The 22522-nt window shown below is 39.3% G+C and overlaps 1 protein-coding gene across 4 annotated transcripts in view; it reads right to left on the bottom strand.

The window, feature by feature from the left end:
* The window catches only part of LOC149233052 (amino-terminal region of chorein), a 159296-nt gene extending 137608 nt beyond the window's left edge, over positions 1–21688 (bottom strand). Inside the window, exons 1-4 of one of the 4 annotated variants that reach the window (XM_089379664.1) lie at positions 21175–21685; positions 20435–20763; positions 20070–20210; positions 19764–19852 (exon numbers count right to left, since the gene is read on the bottom strand). In XM_089379664.1, the coding sequence (XP_089235790.1) occupies positions 19764–19852; positions 20070–20181 (201 nt within the window). In that variant the 5' untranslated portion in view covers positions 20182–20210; positions 20435–20763; positions 21175–21685. Of the gene's footprint in view, positions 1–19763; positions 19853–20069; positions 20211–20434; positions 20764–21174 lie in introns of all 4 variants that reach the window. The other 3 variants (XM_089379666.1, XM_089379663.1, XM_089379665.1) reach the window with 3 other exon arrangements.
* Positions 21689–22522: the final 834 nt, after the last annotated feature.

The following is a 22522-nucleotide window of genomic DNA, read 5'->3' as shown; positions in this document are numbered from 1 at the left end:
CAAGAGCACTCACACCTAAACTCGTGCTCGCACCGGTCACTATACTTGTGCTTTATTACTGCCCTTGATTCTGCTGCTCAACTCTAGGAGCTTTTGTTGGCTACTCACTCTGATCTTCAGCTGCTGGAAATCTCTGGACAATTTGTACGCCTTGTCCTCCACGAACTTTATATCTCGCCTAACTAGAATTCTCCTAGCCCCTGGGATGAAGATCCTATATGCCTCTAAGGTTTCGTTGTAGCCAACGAAGTAACCTTACTCTGCAGTCTGATCTAGTTTTCAACATGTTTCCCCTAGAATGTGACAGTACGCTAGGAAGCCAAATATCCTGAAGTGACTAGCATCTAGCTTCATCCTGGTGAATGCCTCCTCGGGTGTCATCTTGCAAAGCGCTCTATGTCGGACCCTGTTCTGAATATAAGTCGTAATATTGCATGCTTTTGCCCATAAATAGCATGGAAGATCCTAGTCATACAGCATTGCTATCGATGCCTCCATAATAGATTAGTTCTTTCTCTCAGCAACCCCATTCTGCTATAGGTTGTAAGGAACCGTCCCCTCTCCTAATGCTTGCCCTGGTATAGAATTCCTGGAATTCTTTGTTGTACTCACCTCCATTGTCTGGCTAAAGAGTCTGGATCTTTTTTCCTGTCGCATTCTCCACTAGAGCCTTAAACTCTTGAAATCGACTAAAGACCTCGTCCTTGGACTTCAAGAAATAGATCCAAGTATTCCTGGAGAAATCATCAATAAAAAAAGCAAAGTACTCCTACCCCCTGAGAGATTTTGTCAACATCGGCCCACATATATTTGAATGCACAAGGTCAAGTATCCCCTATGATCTACTATCACTCCTTGGAAAAGTTGCTTTCGCAAGCCTCCCCAACACACATCCTCTACACGCATCATCGTTCTTTGTGCTCACTTCTAGAACACCTATCATGGTTTCACAAAGCAATCTCAGTGCTCCAAGACAAATATGGCCCATCTTCCTATGCCATAGCTCCCCCTCGTCTCTCGGATTGTTGCTGCTAACTAGTGCATTCGGAGTATCCATCTACAGTTTGTACAACCTACCACTCCTCACCCCAACTTCTATAGGTGACCTCCAATCCTTGTGCTTTAGTAGTACCTTCGCCCCTCTAAAGATAACATTGTATCCTTTGTCCTAAATGACTGATACAGAGATCAAATTCATACCCAAGCCTGGCACATGCAACACATCATGGATAGGTATATGCTTGCCATTCTCCCTCTGAAATAGAACAGTCCCTCTTGCAATTGGGTTGCACTTGGACTTGTTCCCCATCTGAATCTAGAACCTGATGTCCTCCTTGTAGCTGGAGAAGTACTTTGTAACTCTTGTCATATGGAATGACGCTCCACTGTCTATATACCAAAAAACCTGTGAAGTCAAGTTAGTCAAGCAAGCTATCAATGTGAACTCCTGATCCATCCTGCTAGAGAGCTCATCTACTTTTGTTGAAGTTGCTAATTGCTTCTTGCCCTTCTTCTTCCTATGAGGACAAGCGCTGACATAATGGCCAAACTCTTGACAGCCATAGCACTTGACCTTTGATAGGCCCTTCTTCTTCACCCCTTTTGAGCTTGGTCCCTTGCTAGACCCCGTCTTCGCCTTTCCTTTCCCTACTAAGACAACGTTTTCCTGCTCCCTCTCAACCTTCGATGCCTTGCCACTGCTACTGGTGCCATTGACCAAGCTAAGCCTCTGCTCCTCCTGAGTGAAATCAGTCCATAGGTGATCCTAATCTGGAAGTTTGTCTCCCCCAAAATCACTTGCACAAACATACTCCATTCCTTGGAAAACCCATTGAGTGCTTTACACACAGGTCATCGTCAATAGGCTTGTCTACAACTGCAGCTAGCTCATCTCTGACAAGTCAAACTCTAGTGAGGTAGGAGGACATGTCTTGTCCCTTATGTTGCTTGATGGTCCTAAGCTTCTCCTTGAGAATCATCTTCCTCTTTTCTAAAGGATCCTAGTATAGTTTTACTATGGCGTCCCACATCTCCTTCGTTGTGCCTTTCTTTGCAATATGTAAAACAATATGGTCCTTGACTCCATTAAGGATCATCCTCTTCGTTTTGGCATTCTCCTTTTTTGTAGGTGGTATGTTGTTGTGGATCTGTCGGTACAACAATTACATTCTCCACATACTCCTTCAATCCATACTCATCCAAAAGGAATGACATTTGGCCTTCCACATGCCAAAATTTGAGGCTCCATCCAACCCGTCCTAATCTCTCAAACCTATTGCGGCAATCTCTGAAAATTCAGGAAATGTAGATAACTCAAATAAACTGGAGAAATAACTAAAGAACGAATTGGGTTAAAACCCTTAGCTTTTCTTGCCTGCGCAAATCTTCCTTTTGCCCTCAGATCTACTCTAATAACATGTGAAATTGTAAATGTTGTTGCAATCACTAGTTATTAGTCACATATTTGTTTAGATTATTTGTCTTTTGCAATTAACTTGCGGCAAACACTGAATAAAACATAACTGCAACTTCACAGAAAAATAAATAACCACAAGAACTGAGAAAATTACGCAGACACACAAATAATGGACACCAATATTTTCAGACAAATGTCCCTGAAAAACCCTGAAGAGAAAACCAGTTTTGTAGATGAGGGTTTTAAGTATTAAATTCATCAGCAAAAATAGTACAATTGGTTGTTGTAAAATGGCAAACCTTCGACAAAATAATTTTGATCACTTCTGCAAGTCACCCTAACCTCCTAGAAGCAATTTGTCCCTCCAAATCAAATTTGGCCTCCTTCTGAAGCTCGATCTGGCTCACACATGCAGCCTGGCAAATAAACTTGACCCTCCTGGCTACTCGCACTAGCTAGGAAAATTAACTCGGCCTCCACTGGAAATCTCGACTTCTACTGGGAAATCGATCCTCCTATGCAAATTGATCTCTCCTACAAATTCTCCTTACTCTGGAATTTCTCACTTTGAGTAATTCGCACTGCCTACCAGGGTAACTCGCACCCCTTGTCAAGAGCAATTTGCACCACTGGAAAATCGGCCTCTCCCTATAGAAAAATTGATCTCCAACTCTCCCTGGAAGTTGTTGTGAAGAATCTCTTTGGTAATCTCTGTTGAAAGTTAAAACCCCAGTCGTTAATGTCCCTACGCTGCCTTTGTGCCCTTGCTATCACTGCAACTCTGTGTCTCGATGCCTCACTGATCTTGTGTGTTCTCCAAATGACCCATCAATCTCCTCTTATAATCTCTCTTTAACGAATCAACAACCATGATTTAATCACAATCAATGGCTAAAATCATCTTGACCCCATCAATTGACTTTTCCAGACGTCTTTAGAGGAAAATCGATTTACCCCAATTAATATTGATTAATTAAACTTATTTCTCTAAGTTAAACTTAGGAAAATTAATTACTACTTAATTAAATCTAATCAAAGCCTTTTCTTGCAAAACTTGTTTTGGGTATTGGAGAAAATGTGTTCCCTGGCCTCATAAACACAATCTAAGACTAGAACACTTGTCTGAGCTACGTAAACTAACAGACTACACCCAAAATTAACGAAACAGCAAGCAAAAGGATGCGAAAACCGAATCTAAACCTGCGCATAAAACGCCCAAATATTGAACAAAATTGAATTGAAGCTGCCAAATTCATGCGTATCATTTTTGTTCAGGATCTAGCAGTTGAATCTAAACCTACTCATAAAATGCCTAGAAATTGAAACCAAAATAGAAAGGTGCCAAATTCGAGGGTGAGGCAATGCAGCTAAAGAGAGATGTGGGCAGAGAGATGACCAACAGAGGACCAAAGAATGACACAAGTCGATGCACTCGAGTGAGGCTTGAGCAAGGGTAGAGGAGCACACAAGCCAAGCGAGGGCAGAGGAACATGCAAGTCTAGTGAGCATAGGACCACGTGAGTGAGGGCAGAGAAGACGACGTGCTCAAGCTACATCATTTCTTTTGGTTGAATATGTAGAAAGAGCTCTAGGTCCCAAAAATGCATTGCTTACTAGAAATTGAATAGGAAAAAATACAAGGTAAAATTAGTTAAAGAAGACCTTGAGTGATATTAATGTACAAAAACAAATCACAAAGCGCCGAATTTTTAAGTTCAAGTTATTAACCTTCTAAAGGGGAGAGTTAAAAGAAAACAAAATATAGCCTTGACAATGGAAATTTTAACAATTGAAGCATCATCTAACACTAACTATAAAGTTGAGAAGTGTAACAAAAGAACGGAAGAGGATTAATAGTTTTGAGTGGCCAAATCTTCAATGCAAGAAGGTATTGGAGAAGATTTAGCTTATAGCATGGATTGTTATCCAGGTATGTTAAAATTGGGAACTAGGGCCAATCTCCATGTGGGTCACCTTATTTATGGCAGCTAATATTTTTCTTGGATTCCTCTCTCCGAGAAGTGTAGGATTGATCTAACGATCATCCGATTCCGACATGTATTCATGGAGATATGAATTTATTTGTATTCTTGACAATTTGTCAAGGTCGGCCAGCAAGCAAAACAGTGATTTTCACCCCCAACTTATCCTCAACGTTTCATATAAAAGGAAGAGACCTTGTGGCATTATTCCACTCATCTCATCTCACATCCTTCTCTCTCTCTCCTATGCATTAGAAGAGCATCTCTCTCTCACACGTGTGGCTGGAAAAGGAGGACGCAGATTCTGATTAGGGCAGCCTTGACTTGGGTTGACCGAGTTGTAGGTGGACAAATTTGACAGCTTTGACCAGCGAAGTCTCCTCTTTGACTACGGATTGGGTTGGGCAGCCTCTCCTAGGCAAGCCGCATTTCTGAACAACAGTTTGGACCTATGTTTGACCATACTTTGACTAGCGTTGACTATCAAAGGTTGACCGCAAGTTTGACCAAAATTGACTGAAGGTTGACTAGATATTTCGGATTGTTTTGGGTTGACTTTTATCGTTGTTGGAGGCAGAGTTGACTAAGCATTGATTGGGATTGACTTGAGGTCAAATCTGACTTGTTTGACCAACTTTGACTTTGTTGGTTAGGGTTTTGCAGTTGCTGTCATAAAATTACAGAATTGTATATTTGTACTATCTCTCTCTTTGCTGAATTATTGAAGAATATAAGAAGAATTGATCAAGGGTTTCCCCGCATTGGGGTTTGTCCCTGGCTGGTGCCACATCTTGTGTCCTCTTGTCTTGGCTTGTCTTCTACTGTTTATATTTATGGTCTATCTGCATTTTACTATCAGGCTGATGTGATTGCTATTTTGGAAATTGATATTGGGCTAATAAGAAAATTTGAAGTAAATTGCTCTTAAGCATAGAACATACCATAATTTAACATGGTATCAGAGGTGAGGTGAAGACAAAGCCCAAGCAAGAGTGAAAGAGCAATCACCGAAGACAGTTGGAAAGGACAAAAGGCTCAATGGGTTCCTCATCCCACTTCCCGACCAAAGACAAGCTCCGTGAGAAGTCTGACTATCACAGATGGAAGATGTCTCTTGATCTGACATTGGAAGAACAAGAAGTGTTGGACTATGTGAAGGGTAAAATCTCGGAGCCTCCATCAAATGCACCGGCTGCTACAAAGAACAAGTACACTAAGGGTGAAGTCAAAGCGAAGAAGATTATCCGAGATTCAATTGACAAGCGTCTGGTGGCCTACATTTCCGATTTGAACACCTCCAAGGAGATCTACGACAGATTGGTAAGCATGTTTAAGGTTAGTGATGCAAATCAAGTTTTGTTCCTCAAAAATAAGTTGAAGGATATTAAGAAGGGCAAGGATGAGGATATTCAATCCTACTTCTTAAGGATCACTGAGATCAAGAATGATCTTCTATCGATTGGAGAAGTCATTCCTGACAGGGAACTAACTATCACTACCCTTGGAGGGCTCCCATTCGAATGGTATATATTTAGAACCACTCTTCTCAATAATGATCGAATTCTGGGGTTTGAAGAATTGATGTCGAGATGCATTCAAGAAGAGACAAGGATGGTGGAGCAAGAAATGCCTTCAAATAGAGGCAACCCCACTGCTTTCTCCTCTCATGCCAAAAGGAGAAATAATTTTGGGTCTAAAGGTCATTTCAAAGGAAAGCCCGGATCGAAGGGTGGAAGGAAGGGAAGATGCTTTGTTTGCAATATATTTGGCCACTATGCAAGGGAGCGTCCAAATAGAAAGGATACATCACATGATGATGATCACAATCACTCTAGGGGCAACTTCAACAACAACAATCAAAGGAATGGCAAAGGAAACAAGAATGCGGGAAATCAAGGAAATGGTCAACCCTCCAAGAAAGCAAGGAACTCCAGGTATGAATCAAATGTTGTTAAGAATAAGCAAGATGAGTATTATCTTATATCGGCCCCTCTCCACTACCTCTCCTCCAAACTCACTTTTACAAATGATTATTCTCGCAAGACTTGGATCTGCTTCTTGGAAAAAAAGGATGAAGTGTTCACCTGGTTCCATCACTTCAAAGCCTTGATTGAAAATCAAACCGAGAAGAGAATCAAGATATTAAGGACTGATAATGGGACCGAATATGAATCCAATGAGTTTCATGACCTTTGCAAAGAAGCTGGCATTAAGAGGGAGACCACAACACCATACACTCCTAAGCAGAATGGTGTGGCTGAAAGGAAGAATCGTACGATTGTGGAAGTTGTTCATGCCATGCTTCGTGATCAAAGGCTTCCAGAGTTTCTATGCGCTGAAGCTGCGAATACCACCGTATATGTTCAAAACCGATGCCCTCATCAAGCATTGGACTCAAAGACTCCCGAAGAAATGTTCACTGGTAAGAAACCCGATGTCTATCATTTTAGAATTTTTGGAAGTCCCGTATAATTTCATGTGCCAAAAGAGAAAAGAAGCAAATTGGATGCATCTGGAAAGAAAGGAATCTTTGTGGGCTATAGCGAAAATTCTAGGGTTATCGAATTTATGTGGCTGGTCAAAATAAGTCATGATGTCACCTTTGACGAAGATATGGCTCTTAGCAAGGTTGACAATCTTCCTATTCCAAGGAAGGATAAAGAAGCTGACGCCAGGAAGCCAAATGAAAAGGAAGATGAAACGATGCCGAATGTTGAAGAACCTATGGATCCTATTTATCCTCCTCCTCAAGAACGCTCCTCCTCTAGGAAGAGGCCCTCATGGCTTAGGGGGGCTCTTGAAGATGCTGAGAGACATATTGCACCAAGAGGGACTTTCCGTGAAAGCAAGAAATCGACCAGGTATCAAGGATACTTGACCATTATGAACATTATCATTCAAAATGAGCCTACATCGTTTGAAGAAGTCGTGAAGCATCAAGTATGGAAGGATGCTATGAATGAAGAATACGAGTCCATCATGAAGAATGATGTCTAGGATGTGGTCCCCAGACCCCAGGACAAATTAGTTGTCACCTCGAAATGGCTTTACAAAATCAAGCATGGAGCTGATGGGAGTGCTGAAAAGTATAAGACTCGCTTTGTTGCTCGAGGCTTCTCTCAAAAGGAAGGTGTGGATTACGAAGAGATATTTGCACCAGTTGCCCAATACACCACCATGTGCTCGATCATAGCCCTTCCTGCTTCGCAAGGATGGAACCTACATCAGATGGATGTCAAGACCACTTTCTTGCATGGTTCGATTGAAGAGGAAGTCTATGTGGAACAAGCTAAGGGGTTTGAGATTCATAATTGAGAATCTCATGTATGCAGGTTGAAGAAAGCTCTCTATGGGCTGAAGCAAGCACCCCGAGCTTGGTATTATAGGATTGATAGCTATTTGATGAAGTTGGGATTCACTAGGAGTGAAGCCGATCCGAACCTTTACTTTAAGGTTGAAGATGATAAGCTTCCCATATTGGTGTTGTATGTTGATGACCTCTTTCTAACTGGTGCACACCCTCTCATTCACAAATGTGAGAGGGAGTTGGCTTCCGAATTTGAGATGAAGGACCTAAGGCTGATGCACTACTTCCTAGGGTTGGAGGTCTGGCAAAAGCCAGGAGAAATTTTCCTATCTCAAGGAGAATACGTGGTGAAGATATTGGAAAGATTTGGGATGGTAGCCTACAAGCTCGTGACTACCCCGATGGAGCTTAACTTCAAGAAGTTATGCAGTAGTGTTGCTGGACCTGTATTTGGAAATGCTTCTGAGTATTGTCAACTCATAGGAGCACTGATGTTCTTAGTGAACTCTCATCCAGATATATGTTTTGCAGTCAACACGTTGAGCCAATATATGGTTCAGCCTCATCACTCACATTGGATTGGTGCCAAGAATCTTCTGAGATATCTTCGGGGACAATCACTCGTGAACTAAGATACACTGCCGGAGATGTGAGGCTGCATGGTTATTTCGATGCCGATTGGGCAAGCAGTGTGGTGGACAGCAAGAGCACTTCCGGGTGTTGTTTCTCTTTGGGTTCTACTTCGATATCTTCGATGAGCAGGAAGCAGAAGTCGGGGGCTTTGAGCACCAATGAGACCAAATACATTGCTACGTGTATGGCCTCCTGTGAAGCTTTTTGGTTGAGGACACTCTTCAGTGAGCTGTTTGGACATACACTGGATACTACCGTGATCCTCTGCGACAACCAAAGTGGGATTTGTTTATCAGAGAATCCCGTATTTCATGATCGCTCCAAGCACATCGATATCAGGTACCACTTTATCCGGGATATGGTACAACGAGGAGCAATAAGGCTCCATCATATTGGGACTGATGAGCAGGTCACCGACATTCTGACGAAGCCCTTGGGAAAGGTCAAATTCTTGACTTTCCGAGAACGACTAGGAGTCATGGAGAGACCCTCTTATGAGGGTCCTGTATGATATGTACATTGAGCTCTGGGAGCTCTGAGGGGCTTGGGGTACTTCTTGGAGTGATGAGCAACCATAGGGTGAGTGGTTCAGCCTTCCCCTAGTGGTTTGATGTGTACGGGGTAAGTGGTTCAACCTTCCCTTGTGATACCCCATGGCGACATGTATGCAGGATGAGTGGTTCATCCTTCTCCTGCTGAGACATCCTACCCATGCAGTCTAGGACTCATGGGAAGTACCTCTCATCTGGCCAATGAGTAGGGAAATGACGATAGGGACCATAGTACTACCGATGGACGCATCGAGTACTACCGTACTCCCTATGCTAGGATGATATTGATCTGGGATCAATTGGAACTGACTTCGATTCAGTAAGAGTGGTATGACACGCTCTCTTCATTGGGACTAACTTCGGGTCAGTAAGAGTGCTATGAGACACTCTCTATTATCTGGGACTGACTTCGGGTCAGTAAAGAATGGTATGATACATTCTCGATCACTTCTTCTTCTTCATAGTTCAGCAGAGCGGAGCAGTGCAGAGCAGTGCATTGATGGCAAAGATAGTACCGACAGACAGATGGATTAGTAGATGGAGTTCTCCCTAATTGAGAGGGAGTGTTAACATTGGCAACTAGTGCCAAACTCCATGTGGGTCACCTTATTTATGGCAGCTGATATTTTTTTTGGATATCTCTCTCCCAGAGGTGTAGGATTGATCTAACGATCATCCGATTTCGACATGTATTCATGGAGATATGAATTTATTTTTATTTTTGACAATTTGTCAAAGTCGGCCAGCAAGAAAAACAGTGATTTTCACCCCCAACTTATCCTCAATGTTTCGTATAAAAGGAAGAGACCTTGTGGCATTATTCCACTCATCTCATCTCACATTCTTCTCTCTCTCTCCTACGCATTAGAAGAGCATCTCTCTCTCACACGTTTGGCTGGAAAAGGAGGATGCAGATTCTGATTAGGGCAGCGTTGACTTGGATTGACCGAGCTGCAGGTGGGCAAATTTGACAGCGTTGACCAGCGAAGTCTCCTCTTTGATTGCAGATTGGGTTGGGTAGCCTCTCCTAGGCAAGCCGCATTTCTAAACAGCAGTTTGGACCTCTGTTTGACCATACTTTGACCAATGTTGACTGTCAAAGGTTGACTGCAAGTTTGACCAAAATTGACTAAAGGTTGATTGGATATTTCGAACTGTTTTGGGTTGACTTTTCTCGCTGTTGGAGGCCGAGTTGACTGAGCGTTGAAGGATTTACTTGAGGTCAAATCTGACCTGTTTGACCAACTTTGACTTTGTTGATTAGGGTTTTGTAGTTGTTGTCATAAAATTATAGAATTGTATATTTGTACTATCTCTCTCTCTGCTGAATTATTGAAGAATATAAGAAAAATTGATCAAGGGTTTCCCCGCATTGGGGTTTGTCCCTGGCTGGTGCCACATCTTGTGTCCTCTTGTCTTGGCTTGTCTTCTACTGTTTATATTTATGTTCTATCTGCATTTTACTATCATGCTAATGTGATTGCTATTCTAGAAATTGATATTGGGCTGATAAGAAAATTTGAAGTAAATTGCTCTTAAGCATAGCATAGAACATACCATAATTTAACAAAGTAGTTCGAGAATTTATGAATTTCAATAATTTAAGAGTTGGGGAATTCAATAAATTTGGGAACTTGTTAACCGAACAAATTCGAGAGTTCAAGAACTTGGGAATTTTAAAAAATCGGGAATTCAAGAATTCTACCCTTATGAGAGTGATGACATAATATGATGGAGTAGCTACAAGTTTCCAAATCTAGAGGAGAAAAGTTGCTCAAGGAAAAGTTCAACAATCATGATATTTTGTTCCTATGTCAAATTTTGTTGGGTTTGGAAATGGACCTCATGACTGCAAAGCCATGCATTAAGCATTTTTCATTTAGTATATCGTTAGAGTGCAAGATGCTTGTCTTTGTATATGACTTGAATGTTAATTCATTGAGTGGGAGCGTTGTCGGAATATTTTGTTATTGTTCAAATCTCTATCAAAGGTGTTCCACTCAAAATTATTATGGAGAATTCGTTAATTGGCGTACCTTAATCATCATATCATGCATTAGCTTGGCCAAGAGCTCTTGTGTTTGTTAATGTCATTTCATCATATCATGAATAATGTTAGCCCATAATTCTTACACTTGTTAGCATTGGTTCATCATATCATGCATTTTGTTTGGCATGCAAGATTTGTGCTTGTTGATGGCGTTTACACAACTCATGGGCCAAAAATTATATTAGGTTGGGAGTTTCTTGAAACGTTTAGAGATTCATCTTGGAAGTAAGATATAATAATACTCTGGGGCTTGCTACATAGAGAAAAAATATCCTTTAAAAAATGCTCTTGTTTTTGTTGGAAATATTGAAACAAGGGGTGAAGGAGTATTTCATTTTTTCTTTCAATTTAGTTACTAGTATCATAAGCATTAACCAATCATATCATATCAAGAGTACACAAGAATTATATGAACAATTTATTTATATTACAAGGGAAGCTACAACTTTCGGTTTACCAGCTACAACTAAAAAGGGCTATAACCCCTGCTTATTCACCAGAAACCACTGGAAGGAGCTACAACCCCTGGTTTACCAGCATCCACTAGAAAGAGTCGACAACCTCCTGAAGGAAGCTACAACTTCCTTCCCTAGCACCACCCTGCCACCCTTAACAATAAAATATAGAACAAAAATCTTAGGCTCCCATACCAGGGACAATGGCCCACTTACAACAATGTTCAATCTTCTTCAACAAATCACTATCATGACACTTTCACTAAAATCATGTCATTCTGCACTCACTGCTTGTATTCATTCACAATTTTGATGGCACCGCGACTCTTGTTCTTAAACTACTTCCACAGGCATAAACCAATGTGCCACTGGTCTGTCTTATAACCTGCTTCTACTAGTCTCAAATTTGATCTCAAAAAGCATAGAATCATCATACTGTCACCTTCAACATCAGGTTTGCCCCTTGATTCTTGATATGTATGTTGTTATAACTTTGGCTTGTAGAGATCCTCAAAAACATACACAACAAAAAGGATTATAAATCATACCTCCAACAAGCCTCATTCAATCCTTAGCAATGCCCCTCAAATAGATGGACAGGTTACTTCAAGATATATTCCAGAACAGACTTTGTTCAGCCTCAGAGATGACTAAGAGCAGCTTGCATCAAAAGATCTACTACAGGACCAAATTACCTTGCCTCACAAAGATCTGCCACAAGAAAGGCCTACAATTTTGCCATAGAAACTCGGGTTGCCTCAGGAACTTAGACTGCCTCAGACTCATATCAGAAAGAGCCTCAGAAGGGCCAAATTTATGCTCAAGAAAAGGCCTCCGACATTATGATCTCCTGCCTCTGAAATTCAAGTCTATCTGACCTCGATCTGCCTCAACTATCACAGATTCGGACCTTGTCTTAAACTTAAACTAGTTGCACAAAAAGTCCACCACAGAAATGCCTTAGACAAAGGCCAAACTTCAGCTTCAAACAAGGGCCAAGTTGAGTTGTCTTGTAAGTTCTGCTACAAGGCCGAATTAGGACCTCAGAACAAGCCTCGAAAAGGAGCCTCAGAATACCTGTTACAAAGCCTAATACGACCTCAGAACAGGCCTATATCTTTGGCACTAGAACTCGGATGATCAACAGAATACTCCACGAATTGTGCTTCAGAAGAGGTTCCAAAACTCAGCCTCCTTTAGATGTTTCTTTTAGGGCTTAGACTGATCAAAACAGAAGATCGTTCTCTTTGCTTCAGATGCTCCAAGTTGCATCCTCAAAGTGCCCACGAGTTGCCCATATTTATACACTTTTAAGAGGGGCTAAATTTGGGGTTGACCCTAAAGAAAACAAAATTGTGCCATGAAAAGACTTAACTTTTTGTTGGAGTCGAATTTCACCTTCATTCAAGACTGACTTGGACACATGGACTTAGGCTAATTTAAATCACATATTTGACCTCCTTCTAGGGACAACAATAAATATTAGGTCATGAATTTTGGGGCAAGATGTTGGTGCTAAACCCATCCATTTGGGGCATCAAACTTCAAACATCAATGTCTCTCAAATCAAGAGGACCCACAAGGCATGCCACCTATCAAACGAAATGGCGTGACAAGAGCTACCAATCTTGAGGGTCCCTGCATCCAAATTCAATCATTTTTGCACGCATATCACCAAACAAATGTTGGCCCATTCGCCCTTTGACATCAATGACAATTTCTTCCAACAACTTTTGTCATATTTTATAACTAAAATACTCATTTTGAGATAACCTCACTTAAGGAAGTGATCCTTGATTTAGAAGAAGAGAACGCTTATCTTTATGTCTAAAGCTAATGTTAACCATGCAAAATAAATGTTATAAGATAAGATAATTTTATTAATGTTCAACGAATGATCATATATAGGTCCATGGGACTGAATGATACGACCAGTATGAGCATGATGTGGGCGTGCAAATGCAACTCCTAGAAAATGCCAAAGCTAAATCTGGGATAAAATGAAGTAAAGAAGGATACAATAATAGGACAGACTCATAAACATGTATATAACCGGATCATGTAGAAGGCTAAGTGAATAAGTCCATGGCTAGAGGTTGATGATGTCAAGAATGCCAGAGTCTGTTAGCTGACTTTCACAACAACTTCAAACACTTAGCTGTAAGCAATTGAATTGTTGAGGAATGTGCACTAGTAAAGAAAGATAAGGCTTGGACATAGGCTCCAAAGCATGTATGAGGTCAATGCCATGCTATAGTGAACAAGGTCATGGCTAGCATAATACAAAGATACATGGGCAATGGAGGCTTCAAGGGATTTAATGCATAAGGAGGAGGTCAAGAAAATAATCAATAGAAAAAAGTGTAGGAGGGTGACTTTAAATGGCCACATGAAACTAAATAACATGTAAAGACAAAGCCAGCATTGCGATGGGAAGATCGTGCACTATAGAGGCTTGTGAGGCTTGCATAAGCCAAGGAAAGAACATTGGAGGTTATAATAACAATGAGTGCCTAACACAATAAACCTACCATAGTTTAGGTTGTAGTAGCAAACAAAGCATGTGTAAGCAACAACAATAAAGGGCGGTGCTAATAAAGGAGAGTCTATTGAACTATGCAAAGAAGAGGTCAATGCATGGTACAAAAATATAGCATTAAAGTGTAGCAACACGAGGGTCGGCACAACATAAATAAGAGCAGCATGGCTTGGGGGATTTATTAAAAGATACAGAGGCCACCAATTAGAAGCCTTGAAAAGTACTTTCAACATAGAAAAATAGATGGTACATAGTGAAGGAACCAATCAAAATCTGATATCTTCTTTTTTTAATAAAGTAAGCACATGTCAAAGACAATAAGGCAATTTTGTGAATATCAATCATCGATCCAATGGAAAGGCAACATCTAAAGACAATTGAACTCGCGATAGGGACCTAATTGCAAAAGCATACTTCGAAAAGGCCAAAGTGAGTCAAAACAAGGTTTTGATACCAAATTCATACAAGCTCATGACAAAAACAGACAAGTGAACTTTCAACTAGATGACAAGAAAGTAGTAACTCCACAATTGTCTCAGTATTAGGCTATTAGCAATGGATACATATTTGTAATGTAAGAATATGACAAAATTGGAGACTTGAGATAAAATAAATCTTCGATTGGTCATACACCTAGCCTAGGATAGACTACTCAAAAAATTTAACTTTTTTGACATTAAGATGCTTAAAAATAATTTATCTTTACAATAGACAATAATTAATGTCCAAAAATAGAATAAACCTTATATACATCTCATCAAATCCAAAATGTTACGATGTCTTTTTCAAAAGTACAAAAATAAGGATGGCAGGCATGAGGGGGTACTCCCTTGCTCAAGGAGAAACAAAAATTGACTTGTGAATGGGTCTAGGCACAAGCATAAAGAATCAAGCAGATGAGTATGCTCTCCTCCAGGGACTCCTATTTATAAATGCAACAAAAGCGACAACCTTGATTGTTATTGAAGACTTATCTATAATTATCAAACTTATGAACAACAATAAAATCTCATTTGGCAACAAGCAAGCCTACCTCATTTGCTAGAATAAAAAAGGAGATGCATTGGTTTATGGATATAAATTTTTTCCAAGTCCTGAGAGCACTAAATAGTCCAGCTAACACCCTCGCCAATAGGCCAACGAGATTGAATGAGAGAAACTTAAGGAAAAATGGGGCAATTTCTTTCCAAGTTATCCCCTAGGTTCATGGCCAATGTCAATTTATGGATGGTGCTACATCTCAAGCCCGCTAAACCACATATGTCAACTCAACAAAGTTGTCCCAGTATAACTAGATGGAAGTGGGATGTTATGCACATCACCTTTATGGCATCCCCATAAATGCCAACCTTAATGTGTTGTCAATCATTTGAAGCTTGTGGAGATATTACGTAGGAGAAAGGTGGGATTGTAGCTCAGAGGACAAATGTGACGTCTTGTGAGGAGAATTGGTGGCAATCAACTATGATTCTACTAGAAATCAAGCAAGCCCTCCCATTAGTACTCTATTGGTGTTCTCTAGTGTTTTTAGAATGGTATTAGATCAATATCTAGTGGTTTCTATCCTAGTGCTTGTTTGGAGATCCATTAGCTTTGTACTATGTTGGTGCTTGTTCAATGGTTTCTACAGTAGTGTGTTGATGCTTGTTTGGAGGTATGTTAACTCAAACTTCTTGCTCTTAGTTCTCAACACAAAAATTACAAGTCTCAAGTTTCTCTTCCATTTTATTCCGATTAGATTCTTGTCAGGGGATGTTTTGAACTTCAATTTCTAAGTACTAAAGGACACTAACGAGGGGCACCCAGACTAGCTGCCTACAACTACTTTATGTTTGTTTCTTTCTCATGTGCGATGTGTTATTTGTATCCGTTGTGTAATTTCCCTTTTGGGCTATGATTTCAACCTGTTGGGTGTTTCTTGGGCTTACTATTTAGAAAGGCCCATCTCGTCCTTTAATGAATATTGTGAACTCTTTGTTCAAGTGCAATGGGAGATTTGGGATATGGATTACATAGAAATTAAAGAAATATAGTGAGTGTTGTGCAACAATGAGGATTTCATCAATAATAATAGGGCATTCATATTCTCGGTGACAACTACGATACATGAGAATGAGCATCAATGCATTTTCCCAAATGTTATGGTCAATGACACCCTTGTGCAGCAAAAAAGGTAAATCCAAGTTCTTGAAGTTGAATGTTCAATGTTAAGGAATATGGTCTATCACCTAGTGTTATCATAATCGGACCAAAACCGGCTAGTCCAACCATTTTCAAGCCCTAACTAGTCCAACCAATGGCACCAAACCGGTCGATTCCAACCAACCTTCTTCATTGAACCAACTAGTTCCATGCAGCTTCATACAACATGATCAAAGACACGAAACTCAATTTTGTTTAAAAAAAAAAAAAAATTACGATTAGGGTAGCCTAGTACTCAACCCTTTCATTTTTATCCTTTTACTTAAAATTTTAACATTACCGTTAATTGTTTCAATACGTTTGAAAGTGGTTCCAACTTCATTGGATTTCATATAAAGAAAGTAGAATTTAGATCCCATTCAAAATTCAACAACACCAAACCCTCTTTGTGCAATGTTTCCATTGAATTCTATCATGTATGAGGGAATGGAACTAGCATTTAATCAAGAACACCAAACCCTCTTTGTGCCTCAATGTTGGTGCCATTGATTGTTGAATTCCTTTGTCATGGCCCAAGTAAAAATGTACCCTTTTCTTAAGCAAAATCATAGATTTGGCATGTTAAGCTTTTTCTATCTTATTTTAATGATTAGAGGGTGATATTGATGATGAGGATCCAAATACAAGCAATGATTTTGACAAATGTAGTTATTTGTCGTGGCAATATTTATTTGGACTCCACAAGCCATTTAGAGTCTCTCTGTCAATGTATTTTTGGCTTAGCGATGGATTGCACTTAGTGCTATTTTGGTTATATGCACCCTTACTTGCTAAAAAATTCATTTGTGTTTAATGGTTTGGAATCACTTTAGATTCATTAACATTCATCTAGATAACCGGATTCGTCCTATAGGCCCCATGAATCCCGAATCCATCGTGTCCGACACGATTCTCTCGAGATTCGTGTCCAAAAACCATGACACGTCGTGTCCTATTTTGACACGTCGAATTCGACTGCGTGTCACGATTTTGGCAGCGTGTCCTGTTTTCCAGGACTCGTTAGGCAGCAAAAGTGGCCTGCACGGGTATGAAAAGGCTGCATTTGGTCATTACAACCACACATTTTCATTTGGCAAGCATTTTGGCAGCTTAATGATCAAGTCTAGGCCCTAGTATTGATATGCTATTCATGGTAATGTTAAATTCTTAAACATTACCATGAAATGACTCAGGATGTTTGAGATTGGTTCCGGCCTCATTGGATTTCATATGGAGAAAGTAGAATTTTAGATTTCATTCAAAATCCAGCAGACTTATCAGTTTTTCAAAATTTTAGGATTGGGGGATTGCAATGTTTCCATTGAATTTTGTCATGTATTAGGGTATGGAACTCGTATTTAATCAAGAGCACCAATCCCTCTATGTACCTTGATGTTAGTGACATTGGTTGTTGAACTCCTGTATCATGACCCTCCTAAAAATGTACGCATCACTCAAACAAAATCTTGTCTTGACATGTTATGTTTGTTCTATCTTATGTTAATTCTTAAAGGGTGATATTAATGACAAAGATCCCTATACAGATACAGAGGTAATGACAAAGATACCTCTGGATATTAATGCTTAGAGGGTGATATTAATGACAAAGATCCTGATTTTCCAACAAGACTAGAAAATTAGACATTTCTCATGGTAGCAAGAGGGCCAAGCATAAAAAATAGATAATATATTGACATGTATTTGAATTTTGTATGTACTATGCATGCTAATAGCTATTGATGAAGATCTATATTTGAAATCAATAAATTTGTATCATTAATTAAAATTTGTGTAAGAAATATCTAATTTTCAATATATATATATATATAAAATAATATATAACGAATCCTACGTGTCCTGTTCCGGGGGGTCAACGTGTCCGAATCCGACACCACGAATCCCCGTGTCAGGTGACTTAGACATTCATATATATATATATATATATATATATATATATATAGCCCCGAGGGTTAGCTCAATTGGTCGAGTCCCCATCATTAAACTTTAAAGAACCTTTGCTATTGAGAGTTCAATTCTCTTGACACTCTCGAGGTCAGGCTCCATGGCTGAGCCGATAGGAAGGGATCCCTTTGGGTAGATCTGCCTGGTACAAATATTCCGTGGACATAGCAGTCACAGATCTTTGGGATCTGTGAACCACATAGAAAACATATATATATATATATATATTCAAAAATTGAATATTTTATGTCTTTTTTTGGTCAATCAGTTTTTGGCCCAGATTTTTTCCAATTCCAGTCCGGTTCCTGGTTTTGGGATCAACCAAGTTCAATGTCCAGTATGGTTCTGGTAAATTTGCTGTAGTGTGTAACCTCAACAACAGCTCCCGCTCATCTCCCTCAAACTATAGAATGTTAGTGAATTCTGCCCCTAATGACCGCAGGGAAGATGACACAGTTCAGTAAATAATTGAAGACATGGACTTCGGCAACCGGGAATAATAGCCAGTGCCCACATATCAGTCAAGATGAGACACTCAGCAAACATGTTTTTCATTAGTATTTCAAATGTTATGTAGAACCGTATTGATAATAATGCCTTTTTATATTCTATGCTAGCAGAAACTTTTTGAAATCCTCTCTGAAGGATGATTTGGACTTTTATATACCTGACACATACTGTTCGATAGTTATGTTGGTTTTTGTTAAGACATGGCACTATTTTTGTACTATTACACTATCCACCCTGGCTGCAACCTATTTCTAATACAAATATCACCTGTTTCTGTTAAAAAAAAGGTAACAACATATACAGGTAAATATTATTCATAGTTGTTCAAGTACAGTGCAACAGCTAGAGTCTTGATGAGATGTCCTAGGTGATATGTGCATACTGTCACAAGTTGTGTAATTAGCAATTACAGAACCTGATATGGAGTCTTCTCATTCTTCAATGGCTACCTAAAACTGGGAATGGAAAGAGAGGTCTAGATATGTTCTATGCATGCTGAACATATTATATCGAAAGCTGTATATTTGGGTTATAACCCAAATCAAACGAGTTTGGAATCTCAATGAGAAGACGTAACTTTTCGTAACTCTTCTTTCCGCATATATGTATTTAGTCAAATATTTTTTCATTTAACTGAATGTCGTGGAAAGTCAATACCAATCGAAAATTTTAAGCTGGCAATTTGACTTTATTTGCTGGCTAGTGCTTCCATATTTACTCTGGAACATTTGACCAACTTAAATTATTATTTATACTGATCTTACAAGTAGAGAAAGTATATCTTGACCCGATCTTAACTTCTCCATCAGGGCATTCTTGTAGAAAATGAGTTCTCAAGGAAATTTTACATCAATGCCAGTATATATGAGTGTGAACATTCTTATTTCGATACAGTATGTAGTATCTATAGTTTTAAGGTATGGTACTGGAGATGCTTTGGCTACTGCAAACGGAATTTTTGTTTTCATAGTATCAAGTTTGGGTCTTGCCAAATTAGCAAGGAAAGCAGTTTTAAAAAGTTTGGAGCCTGCATGAACAAGTCTCTTAAATTGCACTTGAACTAACTACTCAAGCAAATGTTCATTTGACTGGCTAACTGCAGTACCTCTAACCAGGTCATTTTAAATAAGGTACTTGCAAATACTAAAAAATCAGTAAAGTTCAAGAGTATTTTCACCTTGATCTCCAACTTGCCAACCCTTGCCTGTGTAACATTTAGGGCGGGAGGAAGGCCAGCACTTGCATGCAACGCGTCCCCATTGATATCTTTGCATAAAAGCCACATACGCAATCAGAAAAGAAGGAACAAAGAAAAACGGTTAAACTATCATGGATCCACATCTTCCAGCAACGATAATACAAAGAGACATGTTCTGGCAATCTAGAACAAGCAAAAACAACTGCCCATATATTTTTGATCATGACACATATGGCTCTTACAAGTTATAAAAGAATCAGGCAAATGCAAAGAATAGAATACCACCTAGGTTCGAAAGCTGAACCGTTCGCCCTTGTAGCTTAAACTGATCCCTCGAAAAGGAGTTTAGCCAGTACTTCAGCGTGTACTCCAGTGCCCTTGCCAGTATCGACTCCATGTCTAGATCTTGTTCCAAAATTTAATCAACTGCCAGAACAGAAGTGTCAAAGATCTCAATACCCTTCCAAACTAGCTAAACTCTCAGTCTAATTGCCCAATTAGATACAGTCCATGATAGGACTGGGTTCCTCTTTCTGCCCATTCCAGTGAATAAATAACCGAAACATTAGCATATCCACAAATCATTGATCTAACGGACCTTGACATAACAACTTCTATTATGGCTAACTTAAAACGTTCAGAAAAATTACCAGAGACTGTGGACTAAATTAAACCACTCAGAGCTACTTTCCGTAGTCTACTTTGCAATTCAATTCCCCCTCCAGGCCACTTTCCCATTTCCAACTATGAGTATGAGTATGCTTATTTGCTTGGCCTTCACTTCCCTTCTTTTTTACGGCCAAAAATAATCAGTATACCCTTATCTCGTAGCCTACAATGCTATTTTCCATGCTCTCCCCCACATGCCCATCTAAAAAATAGTCCAATGTGCCAAATAAATGGCCTCTTGGAATAGTCCAATAGTACACTTCACACTTTGTTAACGAAGCGGGTTCCTCCTCCTACTTAAATACTCTGCCTGGAACAAACGACCCAGATTCAGGTCAATGTGAGGCATTACAAGACGGCACAATTCCCTAGATTGACACTACAGAATGGCATTGAATCCAATTCTCTGTAAAGAGAGCTTACTTGATTTACCACTTTGACCACAACCCATTGAACAATCTATGATCGGCGAACTACACTTACGACAATCTATGATCGGCGAACTACACTTACTCAACGATACAAATTTAACCCTCATAGGCCGGATCTCTGAAATCTGCTTTAAACTTAAACTGCATAAAAACACTTGAAGACCTACCAATGGAACTTGAACAGCTTTATAACCCTTCATTTCCTATTAGAAAAAACTCCACTAAACAAAACAAAAAGAACCAACTTAAAGCTCACTAATAAAATCAAGCAATTATGTTCCCATACGTACCCATTGGAGCTCGATCTGTGGGAAGCCGAGAGAGACCTTAACAGGAGTTGTCGGTCTTACTGTCCAACAATAAAAATCGAACTTTTAACGATGGTGGTGCAATGGCCAGAGGCTTCAAGTGGGAAGAGAATTGAAAAGAAAGAACGGGTTGGAATATGAATGAATGTGCAGTAACTGCATCAGAAGCCAGCGGATCCGATGCTTTCTACTGCACTGCAATTTTGCTGCCAGCAAACCCTCTACGAGCTTCGCCTCTGCGTTTACCCTTTACTTACACTACCATGGTTTTTCATGATCATTCTACTTTACGAATAATAATTCCATCCAAAGAAGCAAAAAGAGAGTCCAGCATCACCATTCCCAAATGCCAACGCGCCTTCATGTGCATCCTTTCTCTCTGCAAAATCGAACTGTCGGTGTCCAGTCACTTTCTATATTCAAGGCATATTTAGATGTGTACATGTCCATGAAAAGTGCTGGATCCTAAGGCACGCACCTCCTTTTGTAATTTGGTACCCATCTCATTTCTACCCCTGCAGTGAATTTGGAATATATAATGTTACATGGGAAAAGCAAGTAAAAAATAAACTCGCCCGATGGATGCACTCACCTTTCTATTATTTTATATATTTAAGTTAAATGGTCTTCCCTTGCTTAACAAGTTAGCCTATGCGGATGCTGCGGATGTTAATATAAATAGAGATATAAAATAGAGAGATAATTAAAAATATATTTTATTTTATTTTATATGATTGTTTTTAATTGAGAATACTAAAGTGTTTGAAATATTATATATATATATATATAATTTTTTTGGGATGTGTTTCTCTTTTCAATAATATTGAGATTGATAGAGGGTGATTTAACTGCCAACCATAATCGTGGTTGGTATGGTATTAATGTTTGGTTAACTAGAACTTCTTAGGTAAATTGTTATAATTCTCTATTTATGAGCATTTCACTTGGTGTACTTACTTGACTATATTTAAGTCAATCAGTGTTTGTGATAAAAATATTGTAGGTATTATAATTGAGATAGTTCGAACATAGATGAAAGCCCATTGTGAGTTTAGATTTTGATACTACACTCAAAAATGTTTTCATTAATCAATCATTTAAGGAACCAACAAAAACTTGTCACTTATGAGTTTAGATTTTGATACTACACTCAACAGTGTTTTCATTATTCAACCATATAAGGAACCAAGCAAAACTTGCCACAAAATGTATATTTTTTAAATGATGCAACATTGAATAAAATACTCTCCTAATTCTAGAGAGAGTAATTTTAGCAATAAACTCACCTTGTAATTATAATCCATGATATAGCTCAATTCTGCAAAGTAGT

This window comes from Pinus tabuliformis, chromosome J (genome assembly GCF_031772625.1).
Source record: "Pinus tabuliformis cultivar Carrire ecotype Pingquan chromosome J, CPIR1, whole genome shotgun sequence".
Taxonomy (NCBI): Eukaryota; Viridiplantae; Streptophyta; class Pinopsida; order Pinales; family Pinaceae; genus Pinus; species Pinus tabuliformis.
The sequence above is the reverse complement of the archived record's forward strand: the minus strand, read 5'-3'. Positions and strand labels throughout refer to the sequence as shown.